This window comes from Osmerus eperlanus, chromosome 10, assembly GCF_963692335.1.
Source record: "Osmerus eperlanus chromosome 10, fOsmEpe2.1, whole genome shotgun sequence".
Classification (NCBI taxonomy): Eukaryota; Metazoa; Chordata; class Actinopteri; order Osmeriformes; family Osmeridae; genus Osmerus; species Osmerus eperlanus.
This window is the reverse complement of record NC_085027.1, coordinates 5,050,121-5,073,215: the sequence shown is the minus strand read 5'-3', so window position 1 is coordinate 5,073,215 and position 23,095 is coordinate 5,050,121. Positions and strand designations below refer to the sequence as shown.

Genomic DNA, 23,095 nt, shown 5'->3' with positions numbered 1-23,095 from the left:
TCTCTCTCTCTCTCTCCAGTATCTCTCTCCCACCCTTACTCACATGACTTGATTATTTTCCAAACTGCCACGTTGCGGTGTGCATGTTCTCTGAGGAAGGCCCACAAACAGAGAGCTGCCTGTCTAGACTCTGATGAGATGTTGTTCTGACCAGGCAGGATCAGACTCACACAGAGGATCAGGGGCTCACTGTTACTGTACCCCTTCCTCTGCCCTCTGTCATGTGTTCGCATCAGTGTTGATGATAACTCACCCAGGAGGACACTGGGACCCAGGCATCTCCTCTCCTCTCCCTGTCTGACTGACTGCCTTGTCCCCACAGCCGCTTTCAGTTCATGCTACAAGCCCTGGAGGCCGGCCCGTGGGTGGGACTATGGTAATGACCGCTAGAGGAAGTGAGCACAGTGTAGAGGAATGCATTTAGGAGTTGAGCAGGCTGAGGCTGTGAAGCGCTAACGACCAGCTGAACCTTGACTGGAGATAGCGCAGGCAGCCGGGGCTAGCGGATGAAAACATGCCCCATTTTACAGTGGTGCCGGTTGAGGACAGCGCTCAGTCCAACTATGACAGTCTGGAGGGAATAAACTGGGTGGATTATAGAGACACAGGGCAGAGCTACCCAGGAAACCTAGATACTGTTAGTTCTGACGGTAAGTCTCTCAACTTATAAACAACTATTCCTCAACTTTGTCATGAAAGAGAAACACAGTGTCAGTAAACTTGTTTACATAACAACATAACATAACAACTCTCTAGGGAAAGTAAATATATTGTTCTGACCCTATAAGGCGTGGGAATGTTTAAGTTGTTCTGAGTGGACTGGCTGGTTGTATGGTAACCATGGAAATCCTCCAAACCGGCATGTTTCCCAGCAGTCAGGACTGTTTTTGACAACTCCCTTTTGGAGTGTCCTGGAGCACTGAGGAACTGCTGTAGTGGTTTAAAGTGTGTTTCTTGACTGGCTACCGGAGAATCTCAGAAAGATGACTAACCTGTCACCAGCGCCCACCCTCTCAGTGACAAAGGGAAAACAAGCGAAGGGGAGTGTGAGGGTGGGGTTGTGGTTGGGAGGGAGCAGTGGGAAGGCTGAGCAACAGCTCGCTCTGTCGTAAGACGAAAAAGACACAAAAGATGGAGGGCTCCTTTGCGCCCGTCATGCTCTCCTTTTCACACAAGAATCAGAACAATAGGCTGTAAAACCAGCCGGCAACCGCTTCTCCTGTCTCTCTCTCTGTCTCAGATGGTCCCACCCCCTCGTTCCCATTCTGCCACTGCATCAAGGGAGAACGCAAAGGGTTCCCCCTCCTAAGTATTAGCAAGGGAGGAGTGGAATACAGGCGAGGAGTGAGGAGTTTGTAGCCCTGGGGCAGGATTATATAAAAGCTGACATGGGAACCAACCAGGCGCGAGTCTGTTGTGTGAGATTGAAAGGAGACCTTTAATAAAAGACACACAAGGGAGCAGCCTGTAAACTAAGCACCCACGCACAACCACAGGCTCAGGAGACGAGTGGGTGAGAGGCTGGGTACACAGACCCTAGCTAAGCACACCCTTCATCCACTACTGTCCTGAACTGAGTCCAGAACCAGCCCAGCAACAAGCCGTGGGGTCGTGCTGGTTCACAGTGTTCTAGACGGAATACTTGGTCTTTGCTGTTGTTTCCAAGTATCCAATAGTCCAAGCCACAATTTTAGAGCTTGTCTTGTTCCTTTCAATGGGATAAATGTGTGTGTTAGGGCAGGAGCGGGGGAAAGAGGGCTCCGGAGGACAGACAACCCACACAGGAATCATAGGACATCTTAACCTAGTTGTCTGCCTGTATGCCTGGAATGCATGGAGGTCATGCTTTTGGATGGCCTCGGGTCCTCTGATCCTCAAACATGGTGAAAAGCTCCAGCTCCTCCTGAAAAAGTCCTTCACCATGTGTTACTGTCATAGCTCTTTGAGGGGGTTTTCACCAGTGAAGTGAACAGCATATGGCCTGAAATGACCCGGATAGTTCTCCAGGCATGTTTTGCTCCTTCTGTCTCTCTGCGTGGTTGTTCTCTGCAACGTATGTCCTCTCTTGTTGGCTCTCACTCTGGGGCATGGGGATGAAGCTTCCTGAAGGAGGGAAGGATGATGACAGCACTTCCACTGGCTTTGTGTACACAACGAGAGAGAGAGAGAGAGAGAGAGAGAGAGAGAGAGAGAGAGAGAGAGAGAGAGAGAGAGAGAGAGAGAGAGAGAGAGAGAGAGAGAGAGAGAGAGAGCGAGAGAGAGAGAGAGAGAGAGAGAGAGAGAGAGAGAGAGAGAGAGAGAGAGAGAGAGAGAGAGAGAGAGAGGGGAAGTGATATATATATAGAGGGATACTGAACGACAAGGGATATGTTATTACTCTGGGGTTGGGTGCTGCTTATGTGAAGGAAAGAGGCAGAATGGGAAAGGTGGCTGCTGAGGGGAAAGAGTCTGTAATGGGTGATTTCATCAGGGGAGTCTGGTTTGGAGTCTGGAAAGGGAGTGGAGAAAAGGAGAGAGAGAGACTGTCACAGTGCTAAGTCTGTTCCAGACTGTGACTGTGTTCTGGACTGGACTGGATTGCACACTGCGGCCATTGTACAAGAGTGGTGCTCCAATAGAGGGTTAGCAACAGCAGCCAGTCAGTCGGAACATCCACCCTTTAGCAGGGCCTTTTCACCTACGTATATATGATTGTGTGTCAATCTGTATACTTGTGTGTTCATATGTGTGAAAATTATTATCAAATGAATGATCCCAAACTGCAGTATACATGGTAAATTATATTTATAGAATACACTGAACAGTACTGTACATGACCTAAAGTGGTGTATCAGCAGTAGACTGCTGGTTTGTTTTTAATTCTCAGGCCGTCTGAGGAGAATGTAGTGCCCGTTCCTGCCATTGTGTTCCATGTGCCCCTCATAGCTCATAAGCCCTGTGTGGAGATAAACACTGGCTGGAAAGAAATGTGCAGGTGATGAGAGAGATCTGACATACACACACACAGACAGGTGCACACACACACCACAAACAATCAGCTGTCTGGTGTGTATGTGTGTGTGTGTGTGTGTGTGTGTGTGTGTGTGTGTGTGTGTGTGTGTGTGTGTGTGTGTGTGTGTGTGTGTGTGTGTGTGTGTGTGTGTGTGTGTGTGTGTGAGGGATGTGATCCTGGACAGCTGGACAGTTAATTTGGTACCTAAGACAGAAAAGGACAGTATAAGAGGAGTACACCCAAGAGAAATGGGCTTAGCCTGCAGGCTGTCAGAAGATAGCTCAGCTGCTTTGGGTTGTTGATATGTTTAAGGCCTGTTGCGTGTTGACTCAGCCACCCAAAAGCTTAAAAAGTTTGAAGAATCTTTATCCCATGGGGGAGATATTGACGTATTCAGGCAACAACTGTAATGACCTGACCTCACCCATGCCCACATACAAAGGACGGTGTGAACTGACTTATAGTCCAAATGTATCTTGCTGAGCAACAAAGTCGCAAGTTTGAACTAATTTACCACTGCTAGTTGGGGTTAGCTAAGACTTGGTCCTATGGAAACTTGTGACAACAACATGGAGCTATTATAGAGTGGGAGTTGGCGGCCCTTAATGTGGGGTGTTGTGAAATTCTCTGAACTGGCAAAGATCACTCTTCTCTCCTCAGTGCATTCAGTTATCTGATTGGAGAACGAGCCAGCACTAAACCACCCAAACTGGCTAAATAACTTGGGTCAGCATTTGGTGTTTCATCTCATTCAAGTTATTCAGTTGTGTTGATCACAGATGTTACATTATGCTTACTTTTCCACCATTTTTGTCATGTTGGAATCTTGCATGAACTTGTTGGCTTCGCCTTGCTCTGCTCTTAGGGCTGCACAGTTCTTTTTTGCCCCCACACCACTTTACCACCCCTCGCTAGCAGCTTCCATCGTTAGCGCACATCAAAGCTACAGTACCACATAGTGCCTCGACACAGCAGGCCAACATTCCTTCGCTCTGTTCAGAGGGGGCTTCTCACTGAAAAACGACCCATTTTAGCTAATGATGGCCTGTTGTTTTCGAATGCTGTGGAACAAGTGTTTTTCTTCTTGGCAGGAAAGGGAGGACAGGGTGTAATAATATTAAAACCAAGAATCAGGAAGTCTGTCTGAACATTGTCTTTCAAGTGAAATAATGAGATTGTGAAATATTCTGGAGGAGATACATGACACCCGATGAACTAATGGGAAAGTGTATTTCATTCACTGTTCTTCCTCGACCATTAGACACAACCTACTTTAATTGGTTTCTCTTTCTTCTCATTGGAAGGAAAAGTGTGACACTGCATACAAAATGACTACCACTGTTGCCAACAGCTATGCTTTGAACACGACCAACCCCTCCAGAGACAGGATAAGTGATAAGCATGTGCACCATAGAGTTTCTGATGTATTTATACTTAATTGGCCCATTAGTTGTAAAAAGCAGTTGATTTGATTAAAGACAAAAGTTAACGAGTATATCTAATACAACCAGTCACATGTCATCTTTCTCCAATGTCTACTTTCCAGAGGCATACTTACAGACATCTTTGACTTCTCTTTTTTTGTTCAAATAACACTAAATTTTGATTATTTATGGCTAAGCAGAAAATGTCATGTCAAATTATCATTATACTTCTTTCCCTAAAGGTCTATTAAGTTAACGTAAATGAGTTGCCTACCTGCATGGTATCATCATTAGGTTTGGTTGCAAGCAGAGTGATGTGGAAGCCTGCTGGCTTTGGAGAGCTGAGCAAACATGGAAGAATGCCCAGGCAATGTTGCTGTGAAGGAAGTATTTTAGTTGTGGCCTTAGCAGGTTCTTCTTGATCACATATGCCTCTGTGAGTTCATCATTAGAATCCTGAATGCCAACCCAAAAACACAATCTCCAAAAACACAAATAATTGCACACACACTCTCGCAGGCCTGTACTGTACAATCATGACTCACACGCACAGTAATGAACCGACACATGGACACCCCCCCCCCTTCCACACACACACACACATACACTAACACACACACACACCAGAAAGAGGCCTAAGCTGTGTGACTCCTCCATCCCTTAATTAAGTATTAAATGTTCATTAAAGGAGAACTTTAGCAAAGAGGCTTTCAAACCTAAGAAGCTAAAAGAGTGAGAAATTGTTTTCCACAGCTAATCAGATTAGGCGCTTGCTGATATTAAAGTTTAGGAGTTATTGGTTGTCGAAATGGTGAACCATCTAAAAGTGTGGATGTCAATCAGCACACATAAGGGCTCACGTTTTCTTTTGATGTTTCTTGGTCAGATGGACCATGTGGACATGTGGGAAGATATGTGTTTGACAATCAGACTTTAGGTCACTGGGGTGTAATGAACTTAACCTAAGGGTAGCATGACTGTGAGGACATCCATAGGGTGTGAAGGTCTCTGACCTTTCGTAATAAGGAATTTTCAACAGTAGGACAACAAGTGAGGTGATTTCCAGGCGTTAAACACTCAGAACAAGCAGGAAGGACCCCTTCTCCTATTAATGCTTTCTTTTGGTAAACTATTTTGGTAGTACTTTAACACAAGGAAGAAGTGGAAATAGAACAGATGAGCTAAACACTAGCTCGCACTCACATTAGGGTCAAACGGCATATTTGCTTTAGATATCCTTTGTTTAAGAGAACCACATTGGATAGATAGCCAAATGTGCAAGGTTTTTATCTGTGTTTGATGAATGCAGACCAAGGCAAATAGTCTTACTCAGAGTTTCTACATCAAACTAAAAATGGAAACTCAAAGTGACTTCTTATTCAGGCTTTAGACACTAACATTTGTCCAACTTTATTGTACGGTAGTCAACATATGAAGGATTGCTATTAGATATTATTTTATTTACAAGTTAAACTGACTTTAACGTTAGTGACAAGTTCTTCAGATGTCTGCACCAGGCATCTCAGCACTACAGGAATGGAGTGCTTTTTTTTGCCACTCTTTGATCTTGTAGCTGCCAGGTATTTCAGCTGAGGCACAGCTGACTTGTCGGGACTTGCTGTCATAAAGACTCTGAGCCAGTCTTAGTTGCGCGACGGGAGCCTTTGTGCTCACAACAGCCAGGTTAATCTTTAATCCCTTTCATTAGACTTCCAACCTGATGATGACATTAACAAAGACGACCCCCCCACCACCACTCACCCATACCCAGACACCCTCATTCTCCATTTTTGCAATGGTCTCAAGGCAATTTTGGGAAGAATAATGAATAAACCCAGATGTTTTTTTTTTAACAATGAGAAGCCCTTGAACATCCTGTTGTTGCTGAAAACTGAAGCTGTGACATTTCTGACCTGGTATGTTTTCATAGCACTGACATCAAACTGACACTAGATGTCAGTGTTCATGATGATATTTTACAGCTGTGCAAAATTATACAATACTCTGGTCGTTGTGGTGGTGGAGTGGAATGATTGCTCCAGACAAGAACATCAATAAAATGTAGGTTTGTGTTTAAGATACGCAGTTAATTGAACAATGTTGTTTTATTCATTTCGCGGGTGGTGTTGTTACAAAAGGAACAGATTTGGCAAAGTTGTCAACATGAGAAAAACAAGACAAGCATTGCCATGCCTCAGTTATTATAGTGTTGGACAAGTTTGAACTCTGATTAATTCAACTTGCTTTGAATAAGTTCTGGCAAATGCTCAAATAAACCCTTAATATATGTGCTTGTGTGTGCATGTATGCATGTGCTCCAATTATTGTGCAAACTTGCATGTGTTGAGCTAATGCCCCTTACACAAGCATGCATGTGTGTATGTGTGTGTGTGTGTGTGTGTGTGTGTGTGTGTGTGTGTGTGTGTGTGTGTGTGTGTGTGTGGGTGTGTGTGCGTGTGTGTGACCTGCACGCATGCTTGCCCTGGATCGGGCCCCACAGTGAGAGTTTGCCCTGGGTAACTGGGTGTCTGCGATGATGCCTGGCTAGGACCATACTCCGAGCCAGAGCACAGATTGTGTAGCTGCCAGCGCAGTGTGTGGAAGCATGCTCACCCCCAGCACCACCACTGGCAATGGGGCACAGGACACAGGTGAGAGAACTGCAGGATAACAGGGATGGAGTCCATTCTGGTAGGAGACAGGGAAGAGCATTGGGCATATTGAAATTAGTTTTATGCAGAGCCATTGTTTAAAAAGTGGGTGATTTATTTATTTATTTGAGGCACAGACTACCGGTAGGTGTTTGGTTCAATCTGGGCTGCATGGACATTTTATTGAAGAGAAGTTGGCAGGCTCTGGTAATTTTCAGATCCTTGTCTGAGAGCTCATTTAACTACTCTGCGTGCAGTTATAGCCCCAGGACTTTGACCTTGTCTTTGCTTGCCTGTCTGGAAACAGACACCGAGTGAGACAGGAATGAGTTGTGATCTTCTGCTTACCTTTTTTTCTGTTTTGCTCAGTTTTAAGTTCATTTTCAATTCTGTCATTCATTAATACTGGATTAATACTGTACAATATATTAATATTGGGAACTGTACAGATTACAACACACATTTTCTCAGTTTTTGTTTTGCGACATGTGTTTACTAAACTTAAACTTTGCCAGAATAAATCTGAAGCCAAAAGATCAAGCTCAACATCCTATCGTATTTCAGAGATAGGAACCAAAAAGAGAGCTAAACTAGATGGAGTTTAGAGACGATATCCATCTTGCCATCCTCTGCCTCTACTCCTCCTCAACTCAATCTCTTCCTTCTCAGGACTTGGGAATCATAAGGAGGACAGCCCGTTCCTCAACAGTGCAGAATCTGCAACCAAGAAGAATGATTTTTATGACAGGAACCTGGCGTTGTTTGAGGTCAGTAAGCAGCTTAAAATCTTAATTAACTTTGACAAAATAAAGAAGTGTGACTTTATCTTCATAAACCCCGTTATATGTGTTGAGAGACATGGGTCAGGATGTAAAGGTGTTAGACTGTTGTTATGCTCTATACTATATGGAATCCAGTGGTATTCATCGTCGCTACACAGGTCTGCTTTCCACACTATGAACAGCATCACGTCATATAAAGAGCTGTTCTTTTTAAAATCACCTAATGGAATATTAATTCACCTGTGTATTCCCCATCTGCAGGAGGAGCTGGACATCCGTCCTAAGGTGTCTTCACTCCTCAGCCGCCTGGTCAGCTACACCAGCATCACCCAGGGGGCCAAGGAGCACGAGGATGCCGAGAGCGCCGGCACAGCTCGCAACAAGGCACCTAAGGTCAGAGGTCACACTCATTCGATGGAGGGGGCAATTTCTATGTATCTAACTCTGTTATTTAATTCCGTCTTTCTCTTTTATTACTTTCCTTCTCTCCATCTCTCTTTTTTTCTTTATTTTTTGATAGTATTTTTTTTCCTCTCATCCTCCATACATCTACTTCTGTTTTAGTGTATCTCTATTTTGGGCTGATGGTGGATGGTGACCACAAATTTGGCCAGTATAACACCAAGCTGAAAACAAAAGGCACTGACCTACACCATACACCACATCAATACATAATCAATAAGATGTTTCCAGTGGGGGGTGTTTGGAGTGCTTGTCAACGTCCTGTCCCACTGTAGCATTTCAATATCCTTTCTCTGTATGTTTGCAGTCCCCCAACATGGGCACCCTGATGGGGGTGTACCTGCCCTGCCTACAGAATATCTTCGGTGTCATCCTTTTCCTTCGGCTGACCTGGATCGTTGGGACGGCTGGCATTGTCCAGTCTTTCCTCATCGTCTTTATGTGCTGCTCCTGCGTTAGTACACACACACACACACAGTTACACACTCAGTTACACACTCAGTTCTTGTTGCCATGCTAAACAACCTCATGAAATTGGGTCACTGCCCTGTGGCTGCAATCAACATGTCAGCACTGCCACACACAGGCACAATTCTAAATGATTGGAATTTTCCTGTGAAATAGTTAAATGTACAACAACCCCAGGCAACCACTGATGATATCTTGTTGCTAATTTATGGCTTGAAATTTACATCTACATATCTGTTTGCAGACAATGCTCACCGCAATATCTATGAGTGCTATAGCCACAAATGGGGTTGTGCCAGGTAAGCTTTGTGGAAATATTTTGTCAAAGGAACTCTTTGTAATTAATTTCAGTCCTGGTAACCATAGTGATTCTTTTCTGTCCTGATCGGGGTGGGATAGCTGGAGGGGCGTACTTCATGATCTCGCGATCCCTGGGTCCAGAGTTTGGGGGCGCTGTTGGGTTGTGTTTTTACCTGGGAACCACCTTTGCAGCTGCCATGTATATACTGGGAGCCATCGAGATCTTCCTGGTGAGTTTTGTGTGGTACCCATCTCTTAACTTAAAAACATAGAAAATAAATCCTTATTTTACATATTTTATTTCCTTTGATATTACTTGGTCAAAGGAAGCGGCCAAACATTTGGCTGTATGCCGTCAATGAAAATCCTTTCATTGTTGTTGTTTTTTCTCCTCAGAAATACCTTGTCCCTCAGGCGGCCATCTTCCATGCCACCGACCCTCATGGGGGTGACAGTGCCATGCTCAACAACATGAGGGTGTACGGCACCATCTGCCTCTGCCTCATGGGAGTGGTGGTGTTCGTTGGGGTCAAATATGTCAACAAGCTGGCCTCGCTCTTCCTGGCTTGCGTCATCATCTCTATCGTGTCCATCTATGCAGGGGCAATTAAATCCATCTTCCACCCCCCAGAATTCCCGTGAGTCTGTGAATAGGGGAGGACAGAAGGTTAACTATTCTTGTCTGAACAGGAAGTTAGAAGACTGATTGTTTTGTTCTTTGTCAAGAGGAAACAAACGCTATTTTTGTATTTTCTGTAATTTCTCGCCCTTCGTGGCAATGTACTTGAATGCCAAAAACTGGGCATATTGATCAATTTAATGTATTTTAATATTTGTTATCATCCTATGGTATAATTATTATATTATTAGATTTATTATGAAAATGCTGAAACTTCATCATGTTAAAATGTAGTTTTTGGGTCCAGGATCTGTATGTTGGGCAACAGGACGTTGGTCAGAGATCTGTTTGACGTGTGTGCCAAGACTGTTCTGGTGGGCAACGAGACTGAGCCCACTCAGCTGTGGAGGAGCTTTTGCGGGCAGGGAAACATGAGCAGCTCTCAGTGTGATGACTACTTCAGCCTCAACAACGTGACGGAGATCCAGGGCATTCCTGGCATGGCCAGTGGCATCATTAGAGGTGGCCTAGCTAACATCCACACTTTGGCCTGCAAAGAGAATCATCATCCGTATGTTGGTTTTCCTAGCCTTTCTGTAAAAACTCTGTGTGTGTGCATGTGTGTGTACAGATAACATGTGGGGAGACTACCTGGAGAAAGGGCAGATTCTAGAGAAGGCAGGTCTGCCCTCAGTGGATGCACACGGTGCCATGGAGAGCTTCGGCCTTTACGTATCTGCAGACATCGCTACATCCTTCACCCTCCTGGTTGGAATCTTCTTTCCCTCAGCTACAGGTAAACCTGTCAATCCAAACCTGGCAACCAAACTTCCAAGAATCATGATAACCGCCCACACAGTAATTGCAATGGAGATACTGAATAATTTTTTATGAATACTTGCAGGTATCATGGCAGGCTCTAACAGATCGGGAGATCTCAAGGATGCTCAGAAGTCAATTCCTGTAGGAACAATCTTAGCCATAACAACCACTTCCCTAGTTTGTATCCTTCACTCAATAGGCTTTTGCTAAAGTAGGGGGTCAGATGGCTGAGCGGTTAGGGAGTCGTTCGATTCCCGGACGTGCAAAATGACATTGTGTCCTTGGGCAAGGCACTTCACCCTACTTGCCTCTGGGAGAATTCATTGACAACTACCACCAAAATAGATGAGACCCATGTTTTTCTCCCTTAACTTCATGTATTCAGATTTCAGCTCAGTGGTTCTGTTTGGGGCCTGCATTGAAGGAGTGGTACTGAGAGACAAGTGAGAGAACCTCATGCCTTTTACACACATTGCACATTTGACTGTGTGTGCTCTTGTTACTGTAGCTCTCCACCAAAGTAAACAACATCAAATCATGTGGCGTGATCTTCTTTACAAAGAATTCTTGGAGCTTACCAGGAATCTCTTACATACTTAACATTACATGACATTTGCATTTTATTGAATCAATCATTTTATTTAGCAGATTATTTTATCCAAAACATACAAATTGTGCATATAGAAAATGCAGCAAAAGAGCCAGGATCAGAATGGCATAGTTTTTCGACGTATATAGTCAGTGCCACACTAAGAAGTGTGTGTGTCATGTTGTGTCCTGCAGATTTGGCGACGCGGTCAATAAGACCCTGGTGGTGGGCACGCTCTCCTGGCCCTCCCCCTGGGTCATTGTCATTGGTTCCTTCTTTTCCACCGTGGGGGCGGGGCTACAGTCCTTGACAGGTGCCCCACGCCTATTACAGGCCATCGCCAAGGACAACATCATCCCCTTTCTCAGGGTAGGCTGCTACACCTGTCAGTAACACAAGTTCATCAGCAGCACCATCCACTGGAGATGGATATAGACCTGAGTAGATCATAGTTTGCGAAACAGATCTGATTGGTTGATTGTGATTGACTGGTAATCTGATTGGTTGTGCAGGTATTTGGGCATGGGAAGGCCAATGGGGAGCCCACGTGGGCTTTGTTACTGACCGGGCTCATCGCTGAGTTGGGCATCCTCATTGCCTCCCTAGACATGGTGGCACCAATCCTCTCCATGTGAGTTGAGCACACACACACTCTCTCTCCACAGACAACTTCACACACATTAAGATTAAATTGACATGTGCTTGGGAGGAAAACAAAGCATTTAACATTTTTGTCGCTAATCTAAACCACATTCTCTCTAGAGAACTGTTCCATTCCATTTCACAGACATGCTTGAAGGAGTTAGACCTCCCAGAATACTCTATTTAAATCCTTGACTTTCAGACAAACATTTCACAGCTCTGTCTACAGCCCTCAGTACTCTCACTTGATATGTGTGTAGAAGTCAGGTCACTTTGGGAAATGTTACAGTATGCAGTGTGCATCGAAATGTAAATCCAAAGCAGTAGCAAGTTCCTAGGTAGTAAATACAATAAAATGCTTTCTCGTGGCAAGCCTTCTCTCTTCAGAATACTTTGTCAGGAAAGATAAAACATTTTATATTACGCAAAGTTGGATTCAAATACTGTTTATGTTCCAACAGGTTCTTCTTGATGTGCTATCTGTTCGTGAACTTAGCCTGCGCAGTTCAAACCCTGCTCAGGACACCCAACTGGAGGCCAAGGTTTAAATATTACCACTGGTGAGTGCCAAGTAGTCATGTGCTTTTTGTTATAGATTGGGAAACACAAATTATTTAGGGCCCATTTGTATGTGCGTGGGAAAGTTGGGCACACATTTTAATACTGTGGTTTCATTTGAATGGCCTAGCACTTTAAAAGGGAAGTATTGACAGATGACGTGCCTTTCGTGCATCACTACCGGTAATAATGTTCCAGCCAGCATATGTATTATAGATGGGCTGACTGACTGTGTGTTGGATTCCAGCTGGTATGTATTTGTGCTTGTGTGCTAGGCTTTTTAGACATCTGTTCCCCCCCCAGGGCTCTGTCTTTCCTAGGCATGAGCATGTGTCTGGGGCTGATGTTTATCTCTTCCTGGTACTATGCAATTGTGGCCATGGGCATCGCTGGCATGATCTACAAGTACATCGAATACCAGGGGTATGTCTGGTGCCTCAACCACACTCAACACTCTTACCACACTCAACACTCTTACCACACTCAACACTCTTACCACACTCAACACTCTTACCACACTCAACACTCTTACCACACTCAACACCTTACTCCCATCTCCAAACAAGTCTGCCTCAACACAGGGGGAAATGGTAAAGAATGATTACCTCTCTCTCTCTCTCCTTCTAACAGAGCTGAGAAAGAGTGGGGAGATGGGATCAGAGGCTTGTCTCTAAGTGGAGCGCGCTATGCCCTTTTGCGGCTAGAAGCAGGACCCCCGCATACTAAAAACTGGAGGTGAGCTCTCCCCCTCCTTTTGTTCTTTTGAAATCACCCCTCAATGCATTCTGCACAGCTGTTTCTCTCAGTCAGTCATGATGGAGTTTGCACGTGGTGTTGGATTCTCGTTATTCTCTGGCAGGTCCCCAAGTAGCTTATCTCCCCTCCCTCTCTACTACAGGCCCCAGGTGCTTGTCCTGCTAAAGCTGGATGAGGACCTTCACGTGAAGTACCCTCGCTTGCTTACTTTCGCCTCCCAGCTGAAGGCAGGCAAAGGCCTGACCATCGTGGGCTCCGTCATCCAGGGCAACTTCCTGGACAGCTACGGGGAGACGCAGGCCTCGGAGCAGGCCATCAAGAACATGATGGAGATCGAGAGAGTCAAGGGCTTCTGCCAGGTGGTGGTGGCGTCCAAAGTGCGAGAGGGCATCACCCACCTGATCCAGTCCTGTGGCTTGGGGGGCATGAAACACAACACGGTGGTGATGGGCTGGCCCTATGGGTGGAGGCAGAGCGAGGACCCACGCGCCTGGAAGACCTTCATTAGTAAGACCCTGACCGTAGTCACTCAGCCATGCACTGCATGCTCTATCGCCAAGAGCGTTTCCCTTTTCCAATTGGTGCTTAAATGACAACAAGACTTTGGTGTTCTACATGTCAACGTTGATGTCTCACTTTGCATTTGAAGATATACAAATGCTTCTCCATAACCATATTTTCTAAACTTTCTTTGTCTGTGTACCTAATGAGTCGGTTGTCCTTGTCCCTCCGTGCATCCTCCCCCCTGCCATGCGCAGACACAGTCCGTTGCACCACAGCTGCCCACCTGGCCCTCATGGTGCCCAAGAATGTGTCCTTCTACCCCAGCAATCACGAGCGCTTCACCGATGGGACCATTGACGTGTGGTGGATTGTCCATGACGGAGGCATGCTCATGCTGCTGCCTTTTCTGCTCAAACAGCACAAGGTAAGGAACTTCCTGTCCCCTCGGAACCCTCTGGAACAGTTCTCACCATACAGGACTTAAAGAATCGCCCTACAGCACTAAAAACCACATCATAAATGCATGTTCAGGTTTGGAAGAAATGCAAGATGCGCATCTTCACCGTGGCTCAGATGGAGGACAACAGCATCCAGATGAAGAAGGACCTGGCAACCTTTCTTTACCAGCTGAGGATCGAGGCAGAGGTGGAGGTGGTGGAGATGGTGAGGACCCATTCAAAGGACCGATAACTTTGCCCCACGTCGGGTATTCATCGGGCAGAACCAGTACATGTTACTCTTGGCAGACATGCTAACAAAACCCAATTTTGGTTGTGGTCAGCATGACAGTGACATCTCGGCATACACGTACGAGCGCACGCTAATGATGGAGCAGAGGTCCCAAATGCTGAGACAGATGAGATTGTCCAGTGCAGAGAGAGATAGAGAGGTATGTACACATACTTCACACACCTGGTGGTGCCGTCATGTTTCACAGCCATAACTACTGAGACACTGAGTGAATGGTTAAACCTATGTTGACCTATATTGACCCATGAATTGCACACTACAGGCTCAGCTGGTGAAGGACAGACACTCCCTGGTGCGTATGGGAAGTTTGTACTCGGACGAGGAGGAGGAAGTGGTGGAGCCCATTCCAGATAAAATTCAGATGACCTGGACCAGGGAGAAATGTGAAGCTGAGAGGAGGAACAGGAACAATGCCCCAGAGAACTTCCGAGAACTCATTAGTCTCAAACCGTACGTGTCACAGCTGTGCTCCGGCACCTCTCCATATTTGGTGTCATGCCTTCAATTATGTGTTCAGTGTATTTATGTGTTCCTGTTCCTGTTCGTGTATGTGTGCATCGCAGAGACCAGTCCAACGTCCGCCGAATGCACACAGCTGTGAAGCTTAATGAAGTGATCGTAAACAGATCTCATGACGCTCGTCTGGTTCTGCTTAACATGCCTGGGCCTCCACGGAACACAGATGGGGATGAAAACTGTATCCTTTAACTGCACACAGGCTACTACATGGGTGTTGTCTGCTACGCACAGGCCACACTTAGCACTAGAATCCACCACATGGCATCCTACTTCCTTTAAGTGATGGTATTGATAAAAGCAAGAGCTGTTTAAAGAGTACTGTCTCATTTGTCATCAGATATATTGTTACACAGCCCAAATATTGTTAAACTACATCAATCCAAAGTTGAAGAGGTTCCAATGAAAAACAGGACTTCAGTATGAACTAAACCACCCGGTAACTATGTGTGTCTTTGAATGAATGGGTCTTACCCAGGTTGAACTCTTTTCAAATATATCATGTCAAACCTGGTTAAATAACCTGGTTCTTGGTGTGCCTAAAATCTATGCTTACTGTTTAATGAAGACTATAGAATAATTATTTACCCTCTACTTATCTTATGCCTTGCAAGGCCATATTAAAAGTCTTGCTGAGCTCATTTCTAAACCTACGCTTTCTGCTAGCGTGAGCATGCAAAGCAGTTGTGAGCAATCATTTGGTCACATTTGTGTTTCCTGAACCTGCACCTCAGACATGGAGTTCCTAGAAGTGCTGACCGAGGGGCTAGAGCGAGTGCTGCTGGTGAGAGGGGGAGGACGAGAGGTCATCACTATCTACTCTTGACCTGATACGACAAAGGCCAATTTGAGGGTCATTACACTGCCCAAACAGGAAAACATTCCATCCTCTATCTCCTGCTGTTTTCCACCCACCCTTGTTATCGTTCTTAGAAATATTCTAAGGAATGACAGACATTGTGACAATCCATTGTGGGTTGTGGACAACAAAAAGTAAAAAAGGTCTTCATAATTTAAGTAAATGAGACAATATGTTGTCCCCCTTTGGCTAAAAAACGGATGTTTTTTTAATATCATGGACTTTCTAATCAGTGATAGCTTGACAGACCACAGACCTTTTTCTTGGTGATCCATACGACCATATTTAAGTAGAGTGTCAAATGATTCCTTTCTTAATGTTACAACTGTGGAAAATAACTTTTATTTATTTTCTTATTTATTTTCTCAACCTTCCCCTATGAAGTAAGAGATTCAGATTGTAGATAATGAGAGTTACAGTTGGGATACATTCAGCAGAAAATACTTTGTAAATGTGGATGCCATTGATCACATTCAAGGGGTTTATCATTTTCAGTATGTTTGTTTTTTTACTGGAGAGCTATTTGTATTGTTGAAAAGAGAAACGTTTTTAAATCTGCAAATGAAGAATTGAAGAATTGTACTTATAGTAGTCATTCTGGTTATCTGGCATATGAACTGGGCCACCAGATGAGTGACACATGCAAGTGCTTCCTAACAGGCAAGAAGAATAACTGAACAATTTTGTATGAAAGGAGTCCATAAAACTTTCAGACTTAATGAAATTTGTATTTTCATATGGAAACAAATCTATGATGTAAGAGATTGTAAACACAAAGTGCATTACATTACAGGAAAATAGAATGATGTAGAAAAATATGCGATTCAAATAATGTCATGGCAAGTGCAACAAAATATTGAAAATATTTTTAAAAGATGCTTTTGCTTGCTATAAAGCTAAAAAAAAAAGAATGCTTCATAGCAAGGTCACACTCAGTCTCCTCACGTAATCAAATGTTGGCCCATTTAAAATTAACATACAAATAAATGTAAAGTAAATACGAATGATAAATGATCAAATCAAGGTTTCATGCTTGTGTCACTATAATGCAATGTACGTTGAATGTAAGTTCAAACATTTGTATCATGTAAGTCACACATAATTGCAGTCCAACTCAAAAGCCCAAATGTGTTGTGTCTTCAATGACACACACACTGACATCACATGAACAAGGTGCGTAGTGCTTATTGATGTGGTATTGTTAATCAGATCAGTCCAATATACTGAGGAAGAGCATTATTGTGGTGCAGAACCATGTTGGACAGTTCCATGATCTTAACTGGCTATGGGAGGAGGGCGTCTGTTCATATAGGATCCCTGGCTGTGGGGGTCTCAGGACCACACGGCAAGGGTTTTGGACTTCCGACAGGGAGATTTGGACCTCACTGGGGCGGGTGTCTCTCATCTCATCCCGTACCTGGGAGAGAGAGGGACACTTGTTAAGGGAAATCAATTATCTGGATAGTCAAATGTAGCCAAATCATAGATTCATTTATTAGTCATCAAAAGAGCTCACTTTTTCCACTGCTTCGAAGACTCGCAGAAAATTGTTCCGAAGGACCCCAATCAGCTCTAATTCTGTCCAATTCCTACGCAGTAGTTCATGGATCAGGGCAGGGTACTTGGACACGTCTTCCAAACCAACAGGAAAGCTTCACATGGAACCATTTTTGGAATTAATGAAACAGCACTAAAACTAGAGCGCAATATTGGCAAAAAGTGAGCTTAATTATTCAAGTGAGGAGTCATTTTCTCACTTACGTTGGTGCACCATCAAAGTCACTACCTATTCCGATTGAAGCAACTCCAATCACTTTCTTAATGTGGTCAAAGTGGTCTTAAAAAACAAACACAGAACGACTGGTGTAATTGAGAGATTGGCGTATGTACTGTACATTTAACAAAATTTTAAGTAAGCACGCATTGACTTAAATTGAGACAGAGCATCCTTTTAAAAGGCACTGTCATCGGCAAGCTTCATTTTGATTTTGATTTTTTACAAATAAAAACTATTGATGACAATATTATCAGTCTCTTTTACCTGCTACAATGGAGAGAGTTGCTTTGTCACTGCAGGCTACAAACTCAGTGTGAAGGTTCACCATGATCAGGCCTGCATTATTTTCCTGGAACACAAGAGGAAGGCTCTAGGTGAAAGAGAGTGAGAGACGCAACACAAGAGGATAAGGAAGACGGAGAGAGGTGAAGAAGAAAGCAGAGGTCCCGGGGGGGTTTCACCAGTAAACGGAGAAGCTCGTCAGGTACATTGCGGCTGTGGTTGCACACGGCATGGGCTGAAGAGTGGCTGAAGATGACAGGGGCTTTGGAGAACTGCAGGGCAGCCTTGGCTGTGGCCCAGGAACTGTGCGACAGGTCTATCATCATGCCCAGACGATTCATTTCCTCCACCACCGCCTGGGAAGGACAGTTCCCAGGTGGGTCACACACAGACATACACACAAACAGCCATACACATACATACCAGAACATACACAAACACACACACCATCTCACTAACATGTCCTTGGATGTAATAAAATAGGAATCACATAGGGAGTCAGGTGGCTAAGCGGTGAGGGAATCGGGCTAGTAATCCGAAGGTCGCCAGTTCGATTCCCGGTCATGCCAACTGATGTTGTGTCCTTGGGCAAGGCACTTCACCCTACTTGCTTCAGGGGAATGTCCCTGTACTTACTGTAAGTTGCTCTGGATAAGAGCGTCTGCTAAATGTAAATGTAAATGCTGCCAGGCCAAAGATAAATTCTTTAAAATACGGTAAAATTACCTTACCTTACCAAAGTGCGTTAGACTGTCATTCACTCTTTGATAGACATCATAAATGATGGAGGACGACTCAGCCCTAAAGTGAGAAAAAAATACTCAACACCCCGAGTCGTGACACAAAGGTATGAGTTTGTATCAGACATGAATCAAAATACTTTGGGAGAATCTTTTAATTACTTTAGCCTTTGCCTGAGTGTGCATGAGTTATGTGTTTGAAGTACGCATCTTTAGAAGAAGACCATGGTTAACAAAGTCAGACAAAAACAGTCAAGCACAGGAAAGTAATTAAGGTGATATTAAAACGTACAATGTTTTGTCGAAGGCCTTATTTGTGTGGGGCTCCTCACCACGGTGTGTTGCAAGTGTGTGTGAGGGCCATGGAGCGAACCCCTAGCTGGTAGTACATGCGCAGGGAAGGCAGGCTGCTGTCTATGGAGTGGCCTCCCTCAATACTGATCAGACAGGCAATCTTGGTAGAGTCTCTCAGTCCTGCAGCCACAAAACAGGTAATCTCATTGTTAATTATCATGCCTAAGGCTGCGGCAGCCAGTGCTGCACTTTTCTGCGGTACCTTTGGCTGATGTGATCAGCTCCAGTGCAGGGTACTCGGTGCACATCCGTTGGATCACGTCTATCTGCTCCAGGGTGAGCCTCACCGCATCCATCCCCTGGGCTTTACACAACACATAGGCGGCGAACATCTGACAAGACCAAGGCACAAGATCACACAAGACGTGAAGTCACCATAGCGCATCAACAAAGCTATGAGATACAAGAAGTCACAGACAGAGGTGATGCCTTACCTGACCACCCACGTGACCGGCTGTGAGTCGCCCAATGTCTGTGGCCACTTTGCGGACGTTCAGGAGGTCAATTTGACTTAGTTTGTTGTCATATAGTATCCTCAGGCGGAGAGGGAGGTCGTTATGACTGAGCCACAAGATGCGGGGAGAAGATGAAAAATCTGGTTGGTATCCAATTTATATAAGATCATCTATTTGGGTCCCATTTTAATTTTAATTTTACAGATCTTATGGCCCACACCTAAACACACAGAGATTAAATACAGTTAGGTCCATAAATATTTGGACATTGACACAATTTTCATCATTTTGGCTCTGTATACCACCACAATGGATTTGAAATGAAACAATCAAGATGTGCTTTAAGTGCAGACTTTCAGCTTTAATTTCAGGGTATTTACATCCAAATCAGGTGAACGGTGTAGGAATTACAACACATTTTATATGTGGCCCCCCACTTTTTAAGGGACCAAAAATAATTGGACAAACTAACATAATCATAAATCTAATTGACACTTAATACTTGGTTGCAAATCCTTTGCAGTCAATGACAGCCTGAAATCTGGAACCCATAGACATCACCAGACGCTGGGTTTCGTCCCTGGTGATGCTCTGCCAGGCCTCTACTGCAACTGTCTTCAGTTCCTGCTTGTTCTTGGGGCATTTTCCCTTCAGTTTTGTCTTTAGCAAGTGAAATGCATGCTCAATTGGATTTAGGTCAGGTGATTGACTTGGCCAATGCAGAACATTCCACTTCTTTGCCTTAAAAAACTCTTTGGTTGCTTTCGCAGTATGCTTCGGGTCATTGTCCATCTGCACTGTGAAGTGCCGTCCTATGAGTTCTGAAGCATTTGGCTGAATCTGAGCAGATAATATTGCCAGAAACACTTCAGAATTCATCCTACTGCTTTTGTCAGCAGTCACATCATCGATAAATACAAGGGAACCAGTTCCATTGGCAGCCATATATGCCCACGCCATAACACTACCTCCACCATGCTTCACTGATGAGGTGGTATGCTTTGGATCATGAGCAGTTCCTTCCCTTCTCCATACTCTTCTCTTCCCATCATTCTGGTACAAGTTGATCTTGGTCTCATCTGTCCATAGGATGTTGTTCCAGAACTGTACAGGGTCTTTTAGATGTTTTTTGGCAAACTCTAATCTGGTCTTCCTGTTTTTGAGACTCACCAATGGTTTACATCTTGTGGTGAACCCTCTGTATTTACTCTGGTGAAGTCTTCTCTTAATTTTTGACTTTGCCACAGATACACCTACCTCCTGGAGAGTGTTCTAGATCTGGCCAACTGTTGTGAAGGGGTTTTTCTTCACCAGGGAATTAATTCTTCTGTCATCCACCACAGTTGTTTTCCGTGGTCTTCCGGGTCTTTTGGTGTTGCTGAGCTCACCAGTGCGTTCTTTCTTTTTAAGAATGTACCAAACAGTTGATTTGGCCACACCTAATGTTTTTGCTATCTCTCTGATAGGTTTGTTTTGATTTTTCAGCCTAACGATGGCTTGCTTCACTGATGGTGACAGCTCTTTGGACTTCATATTGAGAGTTGACAGCAACAGATTCCAAACACAAATACCATACTTGAAATGAACTCTAGACCTTTTATCTGCTCCTTGTCAATGAAATAAAGAACTCCCATGAGGGAATAACATACACCTGGCCATGGAACAGCTGAGCAGCCAATTGTCCAATTACTTTTGGTCCCTTAAAAAGGGGGGGGGGGGCACATATAAAATGTATTGTAATTCCTACACCGTTCACCTGATTTGGATGTAAATACCCTGAAATTAAAACTGAAAGTCTGCACTTAAAGCACATCTTGATTGTTTCATTTCAAATCCATTGTGGTGGTATACAGAGCCAAAATGATGAAAATTGTGTCAATGTCCAAATATTTATGGACCTAACTGTACATTGTTAAGCATGGGATTGTAAACTAATTAATATCTTTTAATAACATGTTCATATGCACTGATACATTGAGCAGAGTAACGTTCAGTTTATGGTCAGCTTACCCATCAATGAGGCGATATTTTGACATCAAGTCATGCGCTTTTTCTGTCAGATTCTGTCCAGACACTAAACATCCAGACAACAAGAAGTTGGCTGTGCTCATCCACAAAAGCTTTCTAGGAAAGGTCCACGACAGCATAGTTGTGCTCTTCACCATCCTTAAGCTTTAAACAAATCGGAAGCAAAATCAGACGTTGTTATTAACATCCTAAATATGAATAAAGGCATCAGTAATTTAAGGTGTGTAACAGTGATATGAACCACAAGATGGACTTACACAGCTGGTCTGCAGGGACGGATATGTCGAGAGAAACTGTAGGCTACGGATAAATAATCTTCCGCCTACTCCCTCCCACGTTTCAACGCACTATTTAAATAATAGTGATGTACAGATGACGGTGTGTTGCGATGCAAATGTTTTTCAATGGAGCTAAAGTAACTGGCGCCCCTTCTGGTCTAAATTGGGGATTACAAAATGAATTCCATAATAGGTACATTTGGCGACATTGGGGATTCAAGACCAGGACAATTATTATCGTTAAAGCTGCAGAGAAGCTGTTTATTTAGTCTCAATGTATTAATACTACATATTTTACAAAAACTACATTATTTACAGAATTAATCCATATTTGAACCGTTCGCGATTTAGGCACAGAAAGACAAGCAAGCTTAGTCCAAAAAGTATTTCAGTTTTGATTCGATTACATATGCAATGGTTACAAAAATAAGCTGTGAATAGGAAAATATGCAATGGATATGATAATACAAATAGCTGAATAGTTCAAATCAAACAAACATTGTGTTTTAGTTATAACTTTCTCTTGTCAACAAACAAGTTATCTGAATTCACAATAAGAACTTCCACATATTATTAAACACTAAATGAAAGAAAATAAAACTAAAGATGCATGTCACAAAATATCTGCTATTTGTGGAAGTCCATGGGATGCTCTTTGGGATAACATGGAAGAAAACAAACACCCTCCCCCACAACACATGCAAAGTAACTCAAAAAGGGGAATTTTGCATTCTGTACAAGGGAAATAAACAACATAAAGGATTTGCACATTTTTCTGATAATAAACCAGGTTATGTATGGAGTGTAGGAGGGCCCTACAAACTACTGAATTTGTATGAGTTTACATTGTCATGAGCTAAACACTTCTCATGGTGCTCAGTAAATACAGTTTGATCTGAAAAGTGGAGACTAAATGTAGTCTGATAACATGATACAGATAACACACCCAATGGTGGATCCCCCTTTCTGCTCTGAGTGTGAGTGTGAGTAGGGGTCGAGTGGGTTTGAAGCCTGCCGTCTGTCCAGATAGTTTGCACAGGCAGATATGATACTTAACACACTACGACATGTTCTCCTTGGTCAGAACATTCCTTCACTCCAGCATTATGTAGTTCACTACATTCATTTTTTTTTTACAAAGAGGCCGCAATACTAAAGTGACATTCGCTTGGTCAAAGCCAAGAACTAAAAGTGTACAATGTATGTTTTCATCCTCCTTGTCATCACCATCACCTAGGCTATTCTTAATTCACAGTTGAAAATGATTTCTTAAAATAACAACAACAAATACCAGTTCAGTTTCTTCAACTATGTAATTAATCTTCTCCACAGCCAGTCAGTCTCAAGACCCTGATGTACAGTTAAAACTGAAGCGGATGGTTGCAATGTGCAACAATGAAATGAAGGGGGCGGTGTTGAAATTTCTCCACAGCCTCTATACTCATATACTTCTCCATGCCCCCCCCCCGCACCCCCCCCCCCCCCCC

General features: G+C 43.8%; 2 protein-coding genes across 4 annotated transcripts; one reads left to right on the top strand and one right to left on the bottom strand.

Annotated features, from left to right (window-relative positions):
• Nucleotides 1-411: 411 nt before the first annotated feature.
• slc12a4 (solute carrier family 12 member 4) lies at nt 412-17,721 on the top strand. Its single transcript, XM_062471641.1, has 23 exons — nt 412-650; nt 7,737-7,834; nt 8,111-8,242; nt 8,619-8,765; nt 9,024-9,078; nt 9,179-9,309; nt 9,476-9,717; nt 10,006-10,220; nt 10,330-10,494; nt 10,603-10,701; nt 10,906-10,963; nt 11,304-11,478; nt 11,622-11,740; nt 12,213-12,311; nt 12,613-12,732; nt 12,940-13,044; nt 13,208-13,572; nt 13,824-13,993; nt 14,101-14,232; nt 14,351-14,458; nt 14,582-14,769; nt 14,883-15,016; nt 15,570-17,721. Exons 1-23 carry the CDS (start codon nt 515-517, stop codon nt 15,659-15,661), a joined length of 3,285 nt encoding a protein of 1,094 aa, XP_062327625.1. The 5' UTR covers nt 412-514; the 3' UTR covers nt 15,662-17,721.
• On the bottom strand, nt 15,915-23,092 carry dpep2 (dipeptidase 2). 3 transcript variants are annotated; one of them, XM_062471645.1, is made up of 11 exons: nt 21,588-23,092; nt 21,313-21,474; nt 19,282-19,408; nt 19,050-19,179; nt 18,826-18,967; nt 18,485-18,554; nt 17,933-18,109; nt 17,736-17,820; nt 17,456-17,531; nt 17,211-17,346; nt 15,915-17,111 (listed from the first exon to the last, which is right to left on the bottom strand). In XM_062471645.1, the coding sequence occupies exons 2-11, from the start codon at nt 21,465-21,467 to the stop codon at nt 16,905-16,907; spliced, it is 1,305 nt and encodes a 434-aa protein (XP_062327629.1). In that variant the 5' UTR covers nt 21,468-21,474; nt 21,588-23,092; the 3' UTR covers nt 15,915-16,904. The 3 variants fall into 3 exon arrangements, with proteins under 3 accessions (XP_062327629.1, XP_062327627.1, XP_062327630.1); XM_062471643.1 differs by having other exon boundaries at nt 21,313-23,092; XM_062471646.1 differs by lacking the exon at nt 21,588-23,092 and having other exon boundaries at nt 19,282-19,522; nt 21,313-21,416.
• Nucleotides 23,093-23,095: the final 3 nt, after the last annotated feature.

What these genes read in the sequence shown, in the direction of transcription:
- dpep2 (XM_062471643.1), bottom strand. Translation starts at nt 21,467, where the DNA reads ATGGTGAAGAGCACAACTATGCTGTCGTGGACCTTTCCTAGAAAGCTT. An exon ending in CCGGTCACGTGGGTGGTCAG is followed by an intron (nt 19,180 to 19,281) that starts GTAAGGCATCAC and finishes TGGTCTTGTCAG; the next exon opens with ATGTTCGCCGCCTATGTGTT. An exon ending in AACTCTCTCCATTGTAGCAG is followed by an intron (nt 17,532 to 17,735) that starts GTAAAAGAGACT and finishes TTGTTTTTTAAG; the next exon opens with ACCACTTTGACCACATTAAG.
- slc12a4 (XM_062471641.1), top strand. Translation starts at nt 515, where the DNA reads ATGCCCCATTTTACAGTGGTGCCGGTTGAGGACAGCGCTCAGTCCAAC. An exon ending in CTCGCAACAAGGCACCTAAG is followed by an intron (nt 8,243 to 8,618) that starts GTCAGAGGTCAC and finishes GTATGTTTGCAG; the next exon opens with TCCCCCAACATGGGCACCCT. An exon ending in GAACTCATTAGTCTCAAACC is followed by an intron (nt 14,770 to 14,882) that starts GTACGTGTCACA and finishes TGTGCATCGCAG; the next exon opens with AGACCAGTCCAACGTCCGCC.